Source organism: Scyliorhinus canicula, chromosome 9 (genome assembly GCF_902713615.1).
Source record: "Scyliorhinus canicula chromosome 9, sScyCan1.1, whole genome shotgun sequence".
Classification (NCBI taxonomy): domain Eukaryota; kingdom Metazoa; phylum Chordata; class Chondrichthyes; order Carcharhiniformes; family Scyliorhinidae; genus Scyliorhinus; species Scyliorhinus canicula.
The window spans coordinates 39,134,261-39,153,120 of record NC_052154.1 but is presented as its reverse complement, the minus strand read 5'-3'; the positions used below and the strand labels follow the sequence as shown (position 1 = coordinate 39,153,120).

Genomic DNA, 18,860 nt, shown 5'->3' with positions numbered 1-18,860 from the left:
GGAAAATCCCCGACTTGGATTCGCACAAGTTGATTATGGGTGGGGACTTTAATACAGTCCTCGACCCCGACCTCGACCGGTCGTGCTCCAGAACGGGCAGGGTCCCGGCAATGGCAAGAGAACTGAGAGGGTTCATGGAACAAATGGGGGGGGGGGGGGGGGGGGGGGGGTAGACCCTTGGAGAATCAGCCGGCCGACGGGAAGGAGTTCTCGTTCTATTCACATGTTCATAAGGTTTATTCTCGTATTGACTTCTTTATTATGAGTTGGGACTTTTTGGATGGGGTGAGGGATACTGAATACTCAGCGATCACTATTTCGGACCATGCTCCACATTGGGTCGACCTGCTGGTCTGCAAAGAAAGTTACCAGCGCCCACAATGGAGGTTAGAGGTGGGATTGTTGGCAGAGGAGAGGGTGTGTGAGAGAGTGGGGAAATGCGTGCAGGACCACCTGCTGGTCAATGATACAGGGGAAGTCTCAGCAGCGGTGCTCTGGGAGGCGCTGAAGGTGGTGGTGAGAGAGGAACTCATCTCAATCCGAGCCCATAGGGACACAACGGACAGGGCAGAGATGGAGAGACTGGTGCAGGAGATGACACGGACGGATAGGGAATATGCGGACTCCCCGAGGGCAGAGCTACTCAGGGAACGACTGAGACTGCAGGCGGAGCTGGGAGCGCTATCCACTGGGAAGGCCGTAGAGCAACTCAGAAAGGCCAGTGTAGGGGTATGGGGAGAAAGCCAGCAGAATGTTTGCACAGCAACTTAGGAACCCCCCCACGGGGCCGGAGGGGATGAGGCGCTTCTCAGATGGGCTGACCTTCCCAAATGTGGGCAGGGGGATGGTAGAGGGGCTGGGGGCCCCGATTAGAGCTGAAGAAGTAATGGGGGGCCTGAAGGCCATGCAGTCGGGTAAAGCCCTGGGGCCGGATGGGGATCCAGTGGAGTTCTACAAAAATTATGCGGGTATACTGGGGCCGGTGCTGGTTAGGGTGTTTAACGAGGCGAGGGACAATGGGGTGCTACACCCGACGATGTCACAAGCCACCATCTCGCTGATATTAAAACAGGATAAGGATCCAGAGGTTTGTGGGTCCTATAGGCTAATCTCCCTGATTAATGTAGACGCTAAACTGCTGGCCAAGATCCTGGCGTCTAGAATTGAAGACTGCGTACCGGACGTGATTGTGGAGGACCAAACGGGGTTTGTTAAGGGCAGGCAGCTGGTAGCCAATCTAAGAAGGCTACTCAGTGTGATTATGATGCCCCCGGAGGGCAGAGAGGTGGAGGTAGTGGTGGCAATGGATGCCGAAAAGGCTTTTGACTGGGTGGAGTGGGACTATTTATGGGAGGTGTTGGGATGGTTTGGATTTGGAGAGGGCTTTGTGGACTGGGTTAAACTGCTATATCAGGCCCCGGAGGTTAGTGTAAGGACGAACAGGACGACATCTGAGTATTTTAGACTACACCGCGGGACAAGACAGGGATGCCCCCTCTCTCCACTGCTGTTTGCGTTGGCCATAGGACCGCTGGCAATTGCTCTGAGAGCGGCAAGGGGATGGAAGGGAATGGTCAGGGGGGGATAGAACACAAGGGGTCGCTCTACGCGGACGACCTGCTTTTGTATGTGTCAGATCCAGCGGCAGGGATGGACGGGATTATGGAAATCCTGGGGGAGTTTGGCCAGTTTTCGGGCTACAAGTTGAACATGGCAAAAAGCGAGATGTTTGTGGTGCAGGCGAGGGGTCAGGAGAATAGGCTGAGGGAGCTACCATTTTGGCTGGTTGGGGAAAGTTTTAGGTATCATGGGATACATGTGGCGCCCGACTGGGGTAAGATGCATAAGTTGAACTTGTCCAGGCTGGTGGAGAAAATGAGGAGCACGTTTCGGAGGTGGGATGCACTCCCGCTGTCACTAGCGGGGAGAGTACAGACGGTGATGATGACGATCCTCCCGAGATTCGTGTTTATTTTTCAGTGTGTCCCTATTTTCATTCCATGGTCCTTCTTTAAAAGAATCAATAAAATCATCCTGGGATTTGTTTGGGTGGGGAAGTCCCCGCGGGTAAAGAGGGGGATGCTGGAATGGACCCATAGCGAGGGGGGGCTGGCGTTGCCGTACCTCAGCTACTACTGGGCGGCTAACATAGCCATGATAAGGAAATGGATGGTGGGTACGGGGTCGGTTTGGGAGCGGGGGGAGGCTGCTTCGTGCAGGGGCACCAGCTTGGCAGCCCTGGTCACGGCTCCCCTGCCGCTCCCGCCGGCCAGGTACTCCACCAGCCCTATAGTGGTGGTGGCTTTGTGGATTTGGGGCCAATGAAGGAAGCATGCGGGGGAAGTGGGAGCGTCGGTCTGGTCTCCAATATGTGACAACCACCGATTTGTCCCGGGGAAGATGGATGGCGGGTTTAGAGCATGGCGGAGGGCGGGGGTGGGAAGGATGGGTGACTTGTTCCTGGAAGGGAGCTTCGCGAACATGAGGGCGCTGGAGGAGAAGTTCGGGCTGGCGAGGGGGAATGACTTTCGGTACTTGCAGGTGCGGGATTTCGTACGTAGGCAGGTCCCGTCCTTTCCACGCCTTCCACCAAGGGGGATCCAGGACAGGGTAGTTTTCAAGGGTGAGGTAGGAGAGGGGAGAGTCTCAGATATTTATAAGGAGCTTATGGGAGCGGAGGGCACAGGGACCAAGGAACTGAAACTTAAGTGGGAGGAGGAGCTTGGTGGGGAGTTGGAGGGAGGCGTATGGGCAGACGCTCTGAGGAGGGTAAATGCAACCGCAACATGTGCCAGGCTCGGCCTGATTCAGTTCAAGGTGGTTCACCAGGCCCACATGACGGTAGCCCGGATGAGCAAATTCTTTGGGCTGGAGGACAAGTGTGCTAGATGTGGGGGAGGGCCAGCGAACTATGTCCTCATGTTCTGGGCGTGTCCAAAACTCAGGGGATACTGGCAGGGATTTGCGGACGTCATATCCCGGGTACTGAAAACAAGGGTGGCGATGAGTCTAGAGGTGGCGATTTTTGGGGTGTCGGAAGACCCGGGAGTACAGGAGTTGATAGAGGCCGACGTTGTGGCCTTTGCTTCCCTGATAGCCCGGCGACGAATACTGTTGGCCTGGAGGGACTCAAAGCCCCCAAGGACCGAAGTATGGCTGTCGGACATGGCAAGCTTTCTCGGCTTGGAAAAAATCAAGTTCGCCTTACGAGGATCACTATCAGGGTTCGCCCGGAGGTGGCAACCATTCATCGACTTCTTCACGGGGAACTAATCGTCAGGGGGGGGGTGGGGGGCGGGTGTAAGAGTATGTAGGGGGGGGGGGGGGGTAGAGGAGGGGGAAAGAATAGGCGGGTCTATCTGCGAGAGTGGTATTGTTATTTGCAATTGGTATCTGCAAACTAATGTATATTGTTACTGTTTACAATGCCAAAAATACCTCAATAAAATTGTCTTTTTAAAAAAAAAAAGTTTGGTACAGGCCCAGAACATGTGGATGTGGTTGACTGGGCCCCTCTGCCACTGTTCACATTTATCCTCCACTTCCGGGAAGAACTGACTCATTCGGGTTCTGGTCAGGTGTGCGCTATGCACCACTTGAGCTGCAATAGGCTGAGCCTTGCGCAGGAGGAGGTGGAACTCACCCTGCTCAGTGCTTCGCTCCAGAGTCACCACGCTACCTCTGTCCCCAGTTCGTCCTCCCATTTTAGTCTGGTCTTGTCGAGTGGTGTTCGAGCTCTGTCCAGTAATTGTCCGTATATTTTCCCACATAGTCCCCCCTCCTTGCCACTTGTGCCTATCAGGTCCTCTAATAGTGTCGTTTCTGGGGCCCCGGGGTACCCTACTGTCTCCTTGCATAAGAAGTGCCTTATTTAGAGCTGTCTCATTTCCTGTCCTTTTGTTAGCTTCCACTTCCTCGTCAGTTCGTCCAATGTCGCAAGTGTGTGCCCTACATAAAAGCCCCCGACAGTCAGTGTGCCCCCGTCCCGCCTCCATCTTTTGAAAATGGTTCCATGCGTTGCTGGGGGGAGTCTGTGATTGCCGCAGATGGGGGACATTTTAGTTAGCCCGAAGTGTTGTCACAGTTGGGCCAAGTTCTCAGCGTGGTTACTACCACTGGGCTCATGGCCATAATTTTCTTTGCTTTTACCAATCAACAATCTGGGATGTTGTTCTGGTATAAACCTTGTGATGGAGCCCTCAACTCTCCAATCGATGTTTATGGTACTCTATTCCTCTTTTCCTGACTGCAATCTATCACTGCCTGTCTCTGTGCAGTTTGTTTTCAAACTTGTGCGTTTCTTATCAACTTGCTTGCAAGTGGTTTCTTTTTAGGAGACTGACGTCCCTAAGTGGCTACTGTCTTTCCCAACTGCAACCCACCAGCAAGGCTCTGCTTCCTCAACATATCTAGGGGTCTGAACTCTCTGCATGGCTCTGCTACCTCAACCTAGACCCCTGTCCTGAGTTCTCCTTTCACGTTATTTTGTTACTCAGGCAGGCTTGCTGCATTGACACAGGGTGGTAAACAACATATACTCACCTTGTTTGCAGAGGCATTCCAATGACCTGCTGCGAGTATCCTGCCAACTGTACCAAATTGTTGTGGTGGTCATCCAACTAATCACAGGGACAGGTTACAATAGTTTATTTGTAATTCAAGCATGGAGGGAACTACCCTCGAGAAACCTCTGGAGTAGCACCTTCTTCTAATGCAGCGCTCACAATTCTAACACAACAATCACAAGGAGAGCATTCTAATTATCTCCTACCATGTCACAGATACAGATGACTGTACAGTTAGTCAGAACACTGTTTTAAAATTCCAATCTCCCAGGTTGGGTCACTGTTTGTGTGGCGTTTGCACATTCTCCCCATGTCTGTGTGGGTCTCTCCCCATGTCTGTGTGGGTCTCACCCCACAACATAAAGATATGCAGGGCAGGTGGATTGGCCACACTGAATTGCCCCTTAATTGGAACAAAAAGATTTGGGTACTCTAAATTTATAAATAAATGAACAAAATTCCAATCTTGTTTCCTTAGATTTATTATTAAACCTTCACCCAAAAGCTTGTCTATAATCTTCTAGCTTCAAATTGTCTGTTCTTCAAAAAAGTAAACAACCTTACAATTTTTCTGATGAGTTCTGCTGATCTCAAGTCCTTGAGGTATTTGATTAGCACGTGTTAGACCTATTCCCCTTTTTATACTAAATCTATTAATTTACTCTGTGATAGATTTCCATGTCAGAATTGGGAATAGCTTAGAGTGGAACTTCCAGGTGGTGGTGTTCTCATGTATTTGCTGTCCTTATCCTACCAGATGGTAGTGGATTTGGAAGATGCAGTCTAAAAGCCTTGTTGAGTTCCTGCAATGCATCTTATTCTTATAATATAATTAATATGCAATTGGAAGAAATTATAACCAGTTATTGAAGAAAAGTTTTTTTAAAAACAGAGCACTGAGATTTAAATGTGCTCAAATTTTAAAAGTATTTTAGTTTTTGCAATTTTCTTTTTGTGACTTTCGCCCCATCCCTTCCAAAGGGGTTGAGTTGATTTTCATCCTAAATGTATTTTTTATCCATCTTTGAGCCTTAACAGTGAATATTGACAAGCTGCAGAACAGAGACTGACCCTTAACCAAGAAACAGTGTTGCACGTTTTACTATGGGCGTAAAACGCGTTTATTGGGGTGTATTAACTTCCAAGTGCTTAACACCACTAGGCTCTGTCTTATGTATTTATTCAGCTTTAGGAGTCGCCAGTTGCCGTATAGACAACGTCACGAGTATTCCAAGGTCAAGTTCAAAGTAATAAAGACGATACACCGATTAGTAAGGTCCAAACGATAATATTTATTATACAGTAATAATAAATATTCATGCACACACTAAGAGACTAAGCTATGACTAAACTAAAGTAATCAGAATACTTATCTAACAGGAACAGGCAAGGTCAGGGAGCGAGGCCTTCGTCCTGGTCTTGGGCTGCAACCTTCAGCAAGCGTACTGGTCACTGGGGGTTCTAGCGGGCTTAGTTCGCGTAGCGAGCGTCGTACTGGCACTTACGGTTCGGCGGCTGGTGCTCGACGGCTGGAGTCAGATAGGATCTTCAAGGTCTTGGTCAGAGCCGGAGCACGGAAAAAACAGACCGGACAACACGAGGTCCCTGTCTTTTATAGGGATTCCATTGTCCTTCCCTCTTCTTGGGCGGGCTTTACCTATTGGGTCAATTCCTCATCGATACTGTTTTAATTCCCCAATGCGAGGGGGTCTCCGTGATGGGGGGGGGCGTTTCTTATGCCCTTTTGTTTGGAGGTTTCTGGTGCCTCGATGTCTGGGCCTTGATGAAAATGTGTCCATTCAGAATCAAATGTATCTATTGTGTGGGTGTTCAGGTCTGATTGCCTCATTAGCATGCAAAGCGTTTTGCCATTTGCACCTAGCTAAGGTCTTCTCACCTGAGCCCAAACTGGTTTCTGCTGCTGCAGAATGCAAAAATGCTCTCTTTGCAGACTGCTGTTCTGGCTAAACTGTCTGTTTCCCAGCAGTCTTAGCGCTTGGCGTATTTTGTAGCTCAGCGTCCATTTTAGGTGGCTACATTCCCTCCTTGTGATCCTCACAATCAAAATATTGTGAAGGATCACAATGTACGTCGCCTTGAGTGCATCTGGGTTGCCTTCTTTGTGTCCCCTGACCTCTTGCCAGTTCCTGGGCTACTCTATCTTAAACTATGGGAAGAAAAATTTTTTTACCTAACATTCTACTTGGCGCTATGTCAAAGGGGACATGCATTACCATAAACTGGGAACCTCTACCTATCACAATTATCCTTAACTTTACTTAAACATTTCCTCACACTCTAAAACCTTAACCATTCACACCACAACATCACATTTCCTAACTCGGCAGTCGAGTATAGGACAATACAATACAGGGTCGAATTTTTTTATTCATTACACAGTTCTTTATTCATCATGGGGCAGAGGGGATTGATGAAATCGGAAAATCGGAGATCGAACTCCATAGACGGAAGGGCAAGAACGGGAGGCTCTCCTCTTCCACTTCCTCAACCTGAGCGTCTGTACAAGGATAACGACGATCGCAATCACCAGTAGTGATTCGATTACGTATGACATGGAGTACCATGTCATAAATTTAGTGCACCAGGTCTGAACCTCACTGATCAGAGCTGAGCACTGGGGAGTGGTTGTAAGGGAAACATTTACTGTGGGGGTTGTGGGGGAAACGTGTCTTGTTTCCACACAAACAAATATAACAGTTGACAACAATAGGTGAGCTTCCATCATCTTTATCTTGGTTTCCTTCTTTCTTCCTCCTGTATGGACAATCCTTGCTTCGATCCCTGTCTCTTCCTTCGAAAGCTATGGGATCAAGCACAGTATCTGTCAATACACAGTTTAAGATCTTTACCTGTTAGTGCATCTGTCTTTTATATTCCGATTGACCCTTTAAAAATGACTGGCCAAGTCACACCCTGTGACTCCCCTCATTTTTTTTTTTTCAAAAGCGAATTTGAAGACCAGAATACACCTAACAATCCTTCTCCTGCGAGCCGTCTCGCAGGCTTTGCTAGTTTACCATCCGAATGTTCCTGGATGTAAATAGCATGTGGGATGGCGGCCGAAGGGCTGCCTAACGAAAAATGAAAACAAAATTTTGAAAGAAACGTCCGAATGAGTTGCGTATGGGCCGCGACGGGTACGATTTGGATGGGATCCCCGGGTAGGGCGTGCTGTGCCATACCCGAGCTTGGCTGACCAAAGTTGGTTCTCAGACGTATCTGCAGATAAACTATTGTGTGTGTAAGGTGGTTACAAGCCTTACAACTTTGAAAAGATATCCAATCAAACTGGTTTCTTTGGAACCGAAGTTCTCAAAGGTATCGGCGGACAAGCTAACGTGTATGTGAGGTGGTCACAATCTTTTCAGCTGAAAAGAAGATGTCCATCCTCCAGCTGAACCATTTACATTCCTGAAACAAAACAAACATAAAACGAAGACAAACATACGTGCAGGTTCCATCAGAAAGGACATCGTTTCCCTCAAACGATTCCTATTTTACATCATCTGGACACCTCACTTTTCCTCTGTCTCTGTGAACAGGGTCACAAAGGGGTTGCCGTGTCGGGATTCAGACACCGTGTCGTCCTGCTCTCCCGGATCCCACACCCTTGTGTGGATCAGGCATGCTATTTTCGAATTGTGTGACCGGGGGTCACTTTCATCATTGCGGACAAGTCTGTATGAATTGTCCCTGTGCCATAGTGTTGTGTCAAGTGTGTTGTCGGGGTAGTCGGGGTCGGGTGGTGGTTCTGGGTTTTTAAGGTAAGTGACTTCCATGGGGTCACTGGAGTCGGGGTCGTAGTTGGTGCAGTGTGGGCTGTATGGCTGTGTGCTGTCGCTGTCTTCAGAGTCAGTGTCTGTCCTGCTGTCTCTGCTGTGGCAGCTTGTGGGCGTGTCGGGGCGTGGTCTGTTGTGGTCTGTGGGCGGAGTCGTGGGCGAGTCCGTTGATGAACTGGTCTGTGAGGGGGATGGTGGAAAAGTGTCTCTGGTGGGTGGGGTGAAGTGTTCTGCTGCGTCTAGCAGGACATGGTGAGCATGGTTGGCCTGTGTTCCATATGCCTTTAACTGGTTGATATGGAACCACGCGGTCTTCCCATTAGGATATTTTATCCTGTAAACTGAGGGGCTAATTTTATCCGAAATTGAGTATGGGCCGGAATATTTTGGAGCCAAAAAACTGCTGGGGTTGTAAACAGATAACATTACCTGTTGCCCAACCTGGAATTCTGTGGGGTGTACGGTCTTATTAAAACAAGCTGTGCGTTGTTGACGGTGTTTGCCTAGCTGAACTGCGGCTGCAATCTGTGCAGGCCTCACAGTCTCAACCAAGTCTCTAACCGTCTTTTCGTGTGTGAGGGCTGTCACCTCGGGGCTGGTCATGTCCAGTCCTAAAAGGAATTCTGTCCCTTTCATAGGGCGTCCGGTCATGAGTGTGTGTGGTGTGTAGCCTGTGGAAGTGGAAACAGTGTTCCTTATGAACATGAGTGCAAATGGGAGCACTGAATCCCATGTGGAGTTATTCTCCTGAACCATTTTTCTAAGGGTAGTTTTTAGAGTCCGATTCATGCGCTCCACAATCCCGCTGGACTGTGGATGATACGCAATATGAAAATTTTGTTTTATTCCAAATATTGTCAGGACGTTCCTCATGACCCGTCCTGTAAAGTGAGATCCCTGGTCCGAATCAATACTTCGGGGTAAACCCCATCTCGTGAAGATGTGGTGGGTCAGGATCTTTGCAGCTGTCTTTGCTGTATTTGTTCTAGAGGGGAATGCCTCTACCCATTTGGTAAAGGTGTCGATGACCACCAGAACGTATTTATAGCCATTCCTGCAAGGGGGCAATGGTCCTATAAAATCGATCTGGAGGTTTGTCCAGGGGCCGTTTACTGGGCGAGTATGCCGAAGTTGTGCCTTCTTAGAATACCTCTCCGGGTTATTCTGTGCACAAATAAGGCAATTCTCTATGTAATGTGTGACATCAGTCCTGAGATTAGGCCACCAACAGAGTTGCCTGAGGTGCCTCGTTGTTGCATCAATTCCCTGATGCCCGTGGTTATCATGGAATAAAGCAATCATTGCATTCCTGTCCTGCTGCGGGACCACATAAAGTTGTTCCTTAATGATCACACCCTCATGTGTGGTCAGTGCGTGTTTAAATCTCTCGTACTCTGGCACAAAGTTGCCTTTAAAAACCTCCCGGAGGTCCTTGTCCTGCTTCTGTGCTGCCACAAGGTCTTTAATATCTGTCTGTGAGATTTGGACTGCGCTCACAGGGGCGCTAGCTGGTGCGCTAGCTGGGGGGGTCCATAAGTGTCCTCGCCTGGAACCTGCCTTAGCCAGTGCGTCGGCTTTTACATTCCCAGGGGGGGATGACCTATGGTGACTTCTTACTTTTATTATGCCGAAGGTCCTGTCCTTCGCTTTTTCTAAAATATGCTGGAGTAGAGGGGCTGATGGAAGGGGTTTCCCGTCTGCGGAGACAAAACCTCGTGTCCTCCACAGGGGCAGAAAATCGGTCAAACTGTTACAGACATATAAGCTGTCTGAATATATGTCTGCTGGGCTGGGGAAAGAAGCGGGGTGGTCCACTATGTACGCTATGGCCGCGAGCTCTGCTGCCTGCGCGCCTAAGTGACCTGGTAGTTTAAGAGCGATTTCTTCGAGAGCGCGCCCCTGCGCGTCCTCTACATAGATGCCGCATCCTGTGATACGCTCACCATTTAAAACTGTGGAGGAACCGTCTACATAAATCCTCAGTGGTCCACACGTGTCTGTGGGTTGGGGGCTTTGTTTTGGGTTCCCTATCTTCCTGGGGGGTGTTTTTGCGATAAAGGGTCCTGTGTTATGTAGGGGAGCTACAATTTCACAGTCATGGGGCTGTCCTGGGTATTGGAGGTTGTCTGCTAAATATGTGTGTGTGCGGGTCCGTTTTACTGTAATGTTCCGTCCTTGTAAGAGTAGTGTCCATCTAGCTGCCCTAATCTGGCTAACTGAACCGTCCTTCAGTCGACCGTCTAGGAGTAGCTGTGTGGGTGTGTGTTCGGTCAGAATAGTAATGGGGTTGAGTCCGGTAATGTATGAGAAGTATTGTACTGCCCAGAAGACAGCAAGGAGGTGCCTTTCACAGGCAGAGAATCCTTGTTCTACCGGGTCTAACAGTCGGGAGGCATAAGCCACTGGTCTTAGCTGTTCGTGCCGTTCCTGAAGCAACACGGCCGAGAGGGTCAGATCGGTGCTCGCTACCTCTATTGCGTAGGGTGAAAGTTGGCCTGGGACTAGCAGCGCGGGTGCTGCGCTAAGGGCTCGTTTTAACTCCTCCACAGCCTCTGTATGCTGCGGAAGCCATTCCCAGGGGGCTCCTTTCTTAAGGAGGTCTGAGAGTGGGGCGGCTTTTGTCGCGAATCCGTCGATGTGGTTCCGACAATAGCCAACCAGTCCTAAAAACGACCGGAGGGCTGATACATTCTGGGGAAGGGGCAATTTGACAATCGAATCAATTCTTTTGAATTCGATCTCGCGTTTGCCGTGTGTGATGACTGTACCCAAATACATCACTTTAGTTTCCAAAATCTGGGCCTTTCTTGGGTTAACTTTACATCCAATTGAAGTCAACAGTTCCAGGAGTTCGGCCAGAAGCGTAATGTGCTCTGCCTTTGTGTCTGTCTGCAGTAGTAGGTCGTCTACATACTGTACCAGACATTCGGGGTGGGAGAATTTCTCTAAACCACTTGCCAACTGTCGGTGGAAAATGGAGGGGGAATTGTGGAATCCTTGTGGAAGGCATGTCCACGTATACTGCTGCGATTTGAAAGTGAAGGCAAATTTGTACTGGCACGCTTTTGCCAATGGTATTGACCAGAATCCGTTACTGATGTCCAATACCGTGAAGTATTTGGAGTTGAGTCCCTGCTTGAGCATGGTCTCGGGACTAGTAGCTACCGTTGGGGCTACTGCGGGGGTGACTTTGTTGAGTTCCCGATAATCGATGGTCAGACGCCATGATCCATCGGGCTTCCTCACTGGCCAAATAGGGGCATTATTGGTCGAGGCTACCGTTCTGAGCACACCTTGCTCCAATAAGCTTCCTATCACCTTTTCTATTTCCACCTCTGCTTCCAGGGGAAATCTATACTGTTTCTGTGGTCGGGGGTCCTGTCCGGTAACGTGAACTGGTCCAGTCATTCTGCCACAGTCATGACGGTGACTTGCAAATGCTGTCCTGTGTTTGTTCAGTAGGGCTTTTATTTGTCTGTCGGTGTGGAGTGTAGTCAGGTCGAATGAGTACTCTCCCACTGCGCTAATCCGATTAGCATAGTCTCCTACTGTGAGGGTGGCTGGTGCTCTGTCTGATCTAGCCATTCGCCAGACACACTGGTTCACTGGGTCGAACGACAAGCTATGAGCGTTCATAAAATCTATCCCCAGGATGTGCTCTGCTGTCCGGGGAAGATTTACTAAAACAACGGGGTGTTTGGTTGAGATGTTCCCTAGCTGGATCGCTACGGGTGCTGTGATATGTCCCTGCTGCGAGTGTCCGGTGAACCCGCTAAGTGTAATGGTGGATGTGGTCGGCCACGTGTCTGCGTGTGCCGTGGTCGTAGAGTTAATGGTGGTGCGGGAGCCTCCTGTGTCCCACAGTAACTCTATGGGCTTCCCTTTTACTCTCGCTGTGACTACGGGTCTCCCTGATGAATCCCATAGTGTGTCACAGACCCAAGTGGGGGAGCCCGAACACCGTCAGTTCGTCTCGCCCACATTGGTGGGTCCTGACTGTACTGCTATATTGTGGATGGGTTTTGCCTTACTGCGGTTCAGAGTGCCTGTCTGCTGGCCTCTCTGAGATCGCTGGAGTGCATTGCATTCTTTTGCCCAATGCCCTAACTGTCCACAGTTATAGCACTCCTGTCCTTTCTGTTGTGGGCTGCTCTTCCCTTCATTTACCCATGCGGGTTTCTGATGCTCTCTCACTGCCTGAATATCTGCGGCAGCCTGAGCCTCTTCTGGGGATTGAACCTTGCTCTTTGCCTGAATTGATTGCTCCCATGCGCGGGACAACCTTTTCAGGACCCATTTCTCATTATGGGCCTCTTCTGAGGGGTCATAACTGTTGCAAGCGCTCTGTCCTGCCTCTGTTGCGTGTGAGATAATGGTGCGCGTCCATTTGACCATATTTTCCCGGTTCAAATGCGCTCTGTTTAACTCGCCGAAAACTGCGTTGAAATGAATCCACAGCCTTCCTGCGAATGCTGTGGGGTGTTCGGATCTTTTCTGCCGGCACTTATTAAGACCTTCCACGGGGTCACCTCGATTATACCCGATGGCATCTAAAATGGAGGTGTGCATCTCCTCTAGGGTGCCTCCTGCAACGTTCTGTGGGTCGGGGAGGGCTGCTACTACTGACTGGTCTAAGCTCAGCACGGTGAGCTTAACCTGCTCGCTCTCATCCAGGCCGTACATGGTAGCCTGCTGTTTTACTTTAGCGAAAAACTGGTGGGGGTCTGCGGTGGGGAGGAACGGAGTGATCTTCTCACATGCGTCCCTGAGCTGGGTTACAGTTAAGGGGGTGGTGTAGGTTATATCTGGTGCGCCTTCTGTTATGGCTTTTCTCTGCGTGGTTACTGGGTTCATGGGAGCGGTTATGATCTGATCTGTGGGGGTGCCTGCCTTTTCTGTTGCGCTGCTGGCGCACATGTTCCCTGAACATATCGCTGCGCTGTTTCACTTAATTCTTGCCAATCTGGGGCATTTTCTCCATCTAACTGGGTTCCAAAGCACCTTTGGAACCCATTTTGCACCGAAAGCAGCGATTGCAGCTCTGCAATCTGTTTCCTGCATTTCGCGTGATCCATAGTACTTTGCCTTTGCTCTGTGGTTGCAGCATGGAGTGCTCTCAAAGCTGCTTTGAGATCAGACCATTGCCTCTGCAATGCCTCCACCTGCTTCTCTGATTCCTCTCTTATCAGAACGGCACGTTGCACGTCCTGATAAGCCTTTTCGTACTTGGTCTGGGAACTGCTGAGATGGGCTAGACAAGACTGATGTGCCCTCTTGGCATCATCCACCTCTCTACCTTTCTCTACCAACTTCCCTCTTAGATCCAGATTCTCTTTCTCAATGTCCCTGACATCGACCTTACTCATTCGGTTCCTTTCCTCTAATTCTGCCCGGAGCGTCCGGGACACAATCGCCATCGGCCTACGTGCTTTACTGAGGTTCTTTTTGTGAATTTGAGAGAGGTTCTCCCACCAAGTATGTCCTATACTTCCGGGACCTGTCTCCTCATTCAAACAAAACTCTTTCCAAAGGGGCCATCCCTTTCCTTGTAAATATTTGCGGAGTTCCAGCTCCCACGTGGGACACTGGCCTACCCTGCTACTGTTGCTGGTCGCTGCGACCACAAACTTTTCTGGATCCATCAGACGTTCCATTGCCTGCATGGCCATTTTCTCTGACTCTCTTTTAGTTAATTTGGAACAGGGGGTTGCTGGGGTTGTGTTTCAAGAAACGGGTACGGCTTACGCTATGTTCCGTTCAAAAACTGCCGAAAGTTTGTCGCAACAAAATGCTTTCAGTTTTACCTTACAGCCCTGTTAGTACGCATGCACTAAACACACTTCCGAATTACGCTTATTAGTTTGAACACCTTGAATACTCGTGATTTTCTTTACTTTCTTACTTTCTCTGTAATTTGGAGTTCCAATTCAAATTTCAGGGTCCTGGACGGTGTGGGGTTTCCACTTACAACCGTGTCCCGCCAGGGAGTCGCCACTAAATGTTGCACGTTTTACTATGGGCGTAAAACGCGTTTATTGGGGTGTATTAACTTCCAAGTGCTTAACACCACTAGGCTCTGTCTTATGTATTTATTCAGCTTTAGGAGTCGCCAGTTGCCATATAGACAACGTCACGAGTATTCCAAGGTCAAGTTCAAAGTAATAAAGACGATACACCGATTAGTAAGGTCCAAACGATAATATTTATTATACAGTAATAATAAATATTCATGCACACACTAAGAGACTAAGCTATGACTAAACTAAAGTAATCAGAATACTTATCTAACAGGAACAGGCAAGGTCAGGGAGCGAGGCCTTCGTCCTGGTCTTGGGCTGCAACCTTCAGCAAGCGTACTGGTCACTGGGGGTTCTAGCGGGCTTAGTTCGCGTAGCGAGCGTCGTACTGGCACTTACGGTTCGGCGGCTGGTGCTCGACGGCTGGAGTCAGATAGGATCTTCAAGGTCTTGGTCAGAGCCGGAGCACGGAAAAACAGACCGGACAACACGAGGTCCCTGTCTTTTATAGGGATTCCATTGTCCTTCCCTCTTCTTGGGCGGGCTTTACCTATTGGGTCAATTCCTCATCGATACTGTTTTAATTCCCCAATGCGAGGGGGTCTCCGTGATGGGGGGGGGCGTTTCTTATGCCCTTTTGTTTGGAGGTTTCTGGTGCCTCGATGTCTGGGCCTTGATTAAAATGTGTCCATTCAGAATCAAATGTATCTATTGTGTGGGTGTTCAGGTCTGATTGCCTCATTAGCATGCAAAGCGTTTTGCCATTTGCACCTAGCTAAGGTCTTCTCACCTGAGCCCAAACTGGTTTCTGCTGCTGCAGAATGCAAAAATGCTCTCTTTGCAGACTGCTGTTCTGGCTAAACTGTCTGTTTCCCAGCAGTCTTAGCGCTTGGCGTATTTTGTAGCTCAGCGTCCATTTTAGGTGGCTACAACAGTATGCTGCAATTCATGCACACAAGTGTGCTCATGAGAAAGGGTTTCTGGACAATGAATGAAAATGGATATGCAGATGATTTTCTTGTCTTTTCTTAACTTTACTCCTGCCCTGCCTGAGATCAGGTAACTTCGAATAACTTCCAAACCTGAGAATCCTAGTCTGTGTGACTCAAACAACTGACGCAAATGGCTGGTTGTTTTTGTTTTAAAGAACTTTCCTTGTGTTGATATTTGTTTTTTACCCTCTTCACCTATTTTTCTTTCAAAACCTTTGGTATTTAAGCCTTAAATATTCTTTTGCCTTTTCTTCTGCAGACCAAAAGTCTAGCAAATGAGAAACATGGAGTTTTAAACAGGATTGTCGCAGGCAATGTACGTTTAGGCAAGTTGGAGGAGCAAGTAAAGGTAAGAGTGTCTTCCATTTTCAATCTAATAGTATTGTTTTATCTTTAGATTAACAGTACAAATAAATAGATTGCAGATGCATGTGGGTTGAATGCAACATGAACAGAGGGTATTAGATAGGTCACTGTTCAAGGACTGGTGCAAGACTAAGAGCTAAAGTCCTGTGAAGTAGCCAATGACATAATTCACGTCACGTGACTGTTCCTAAAGAGACATTGCACACAACTACACTAATCCACATATATAACATCACTCCCCTTTACTTCTAAGATCCAACACAACTAATAACTAGTATTTTAACATTGTCGTTTACAAATATAACAAGTGCAGCCGTCAAATTATTACATAGTAATAACAGTTAATGAGATAGACGATCAGGTGGGCATTTTTTTCTCGCTGGTTACCTTGGCACTTCCGGAACTTTGTTATTTTTGATGTATTTTCCGGGTTCTCCAGTAGATGTCTCTACACTGGAAGGCATTTTTCCAAGGGATGACTAGTAGTAGCAGGTGCCATCTCTACTTCTGTAAATGAACTAAATGTCACACAGTCAGATGGAATAGAGACCACTGCCGTGTGAGGTAGTTTTCGCACTGGCACATCATTGTGTGTTGACAATAATTAATCCTCATGGCTTCACACTAGTTCATCTGTTGTTTGGACTGTGTAGGAGATTGACCCGTCTGAGCCAATACCGTCGCAGGGACTTACTTCTCTCTAGTGTTGTAACTGCGCACGAACGTGTTGAAATACTAGTTATTCCCCGTGTTGAAATGAGCGTTTCCTTGAGCTACTTTCTAGTCTCAAGATCTGTGTCTGTTCATTTCACTCTGCCATGTCAGATGTCTCCTGTGGTAAGAATAAATTAAAGGTAGTCCTCTGTTTCCTTTTCATCAATAGCAAAGCTGGGGAACTTCATGTAGTTGCACGTGTCGTATTCCAGTATGTTGTTAAATACTTGTTCACATGGCAATGAAGTGAACCTTGGTCTTTGGCAGTTTTCAGTGCATGCTTCAAGGACTCCGCAAACCTTTCAGCTAAACCGTTTGTGGATGGGTGGTTATGTGCTGACTTTATATGTTGCACTCCACACATCTGTAGTAGCCTTTGAACACTTGGGCTGTAAATGTGGGCCCATCGTCACTCTATCTGTTCTGGTTGTCCAAATCTTGCAAAGATCTTGTCGAGTTTCTCAATAGTTTGTTCTGCAGTGGTTGACTTCATTAGGGCTACCTCAGGCCACTTTGATGCGAGTCTCCAATGACCATGAATATGTGCCCTTCGACTAGACCAGCAAAGTCAATGTGCAGACTTTGCCACAGCATTTTAGGCTACTCCCATGGATGTAAGGGGACAACAGCGGTATGTTCCTTACCCGTACACATGACTGGCACAGTCCTGCTTTTTCTTCTACCTGGGCATCAATTCCTGGCCATCAAAATAACTTTGTGCTTTTTCCTTCATTCAGACTATACCTGGGTGTCCTTCATTTAATTGTTCCGATGGTCATTGTCGCAAAATTGGAGGAATAATCACTCTTATCCCCCACAACATGTGCTGTTAATTCAAATCTCCAGGAAATGTACAGTTTCAATTTGGGATGTTTTCCTGCTATCCTCCTCTTTAACACTATTTCCAGTACCTTCCCCATCATAGAATCATTTGTGGTCTGTCTTTGGACTTGAACTGCAATCACTGGAACATTCTCGATCTGTGCAAAATAAAAAATATTATCATGACTAGTTAGTATCTGACCAGCTGGTAAAGCAGATCTAATAATACATCAGCATTGGCACGATTTTCAGATTGATGGCATTCGGTCTCATTGGGATTTGCAGATAGTACGAAAGCCATTGTTGGAGCTTACTTGCAGCCAATGAACCTTGGTGTGACCCTAAAATATCTGTGAAGGACTTGTAGTCCGTCACTAATGTGAAGTGACAACCAAACAGGTATTGATGAAATTTCTGGACACCAAATCTAATATTCGGTGCCTCCTCCTCCAACGAGTGCAGTTAGATTCTGCACTTGTTCTTCCCCTGAAGGTAGTATATGAGACACCCCATCGCCAACACCGTATGGCTAAGCATCACAGGCAAGTTGTATTGGTAACTAATGTACCAACATTTCTGACTTTTTCATTTTATTTTGCTGATATGCTTTTTCTCAGTCAGATGTCCACTGACATGTATGCACAACAAGGTATATAATGGTTTCAATAGGATTGTCTAATTGTATTGTCTAACAAGTCGCCAAATTCACAGAACTCTGCAAATCACTTGAGGGTTTCAACAAACTGCATAATGTTTTCCACTTCTAATTGATTCCTTCGATTAAATTGTAACGTCTCCATTATAATCAACAGCTTTGGCGTGTGATATTTTCTAATATTTGAACTAATTCTTATCTCTGCGTTTCTCAGGCCAAACCAAGCTTCTTAACGAATTGAAGGTTTTGCTTTGAATTGCGGGGACCTTAATTTCTTCCAAAATCTTATTGGCTAGGATATAATAATGGAATCTTTCTGAATATGGTTTCCTGTTCTCTGAGGCATCGTCAATTGAGCACATCGCGCCACAATTACCCACCATTTTTCACAGTATTAGAATGCTCTCCCAACCTCCCTTAAATTGAAGGCTGCATTAAATAAAGTTGAATTACCAATTTATAACCGCTTAACTCTCATTGCAAGCTGTGAACAAGCTCAGAACAAGCAAGAGGATCCAAAAAGCTGTGAGAATATTTTGTTCTCTGCCCCGCTCTAAGTCCATATCTTACTGAACTGCACGTGGTGAGCTTGAAGTGCCAGTTTAAAATCTGTATGGGCTCTTTCTTTGCATTTTTGCCCCCAAAACATTACCAGTTCGATGTGAGGTGCAATTTCTGACCGTCTGCTAATCTGCTTGATTGATTGTTGAAGCAGTTCAACTCTTCTAATCAACGTCGACGTTCTGACCTTCAAAGTTCGACTTCCTTTTTGGACTTCGGTGGTGACATTTAGAGACCAGTCGCACACAAGTTGGCTCTCTCCAGAGAACTTTGATGTAAGCTCTTTTCGCCCGGTTTTCAGAGGAGATTTGAGGTGGAATTTGGTCAATTTGATGGGTTAAGAACTGTAGGACTCTGAAGCTTTGAGA

General features: G+C 47.7%; 1 protein-coding gene across 1 annotated transcript in view; it reads left to right on the top strand.

Moving 5' to 3' along the window:
- cep89 (centrosomal protein 89) overlaps positions 1-18,860 on the top strand; it is a 184,901-nt gene that overhangs the window by 117,791 nt on the left and 48,250 nt on the right. Inside the window, exon 18 of the mRNA XM_038806548.1 lies at positions 15,634-15,723. Coding sequence (XP_038662476.1) covers positions 15,634-15,723 — 90 coding nt within the window. The remainder of the gene's footprint in view (positions 1-15,633; positions 15,724-18,860) is intronic.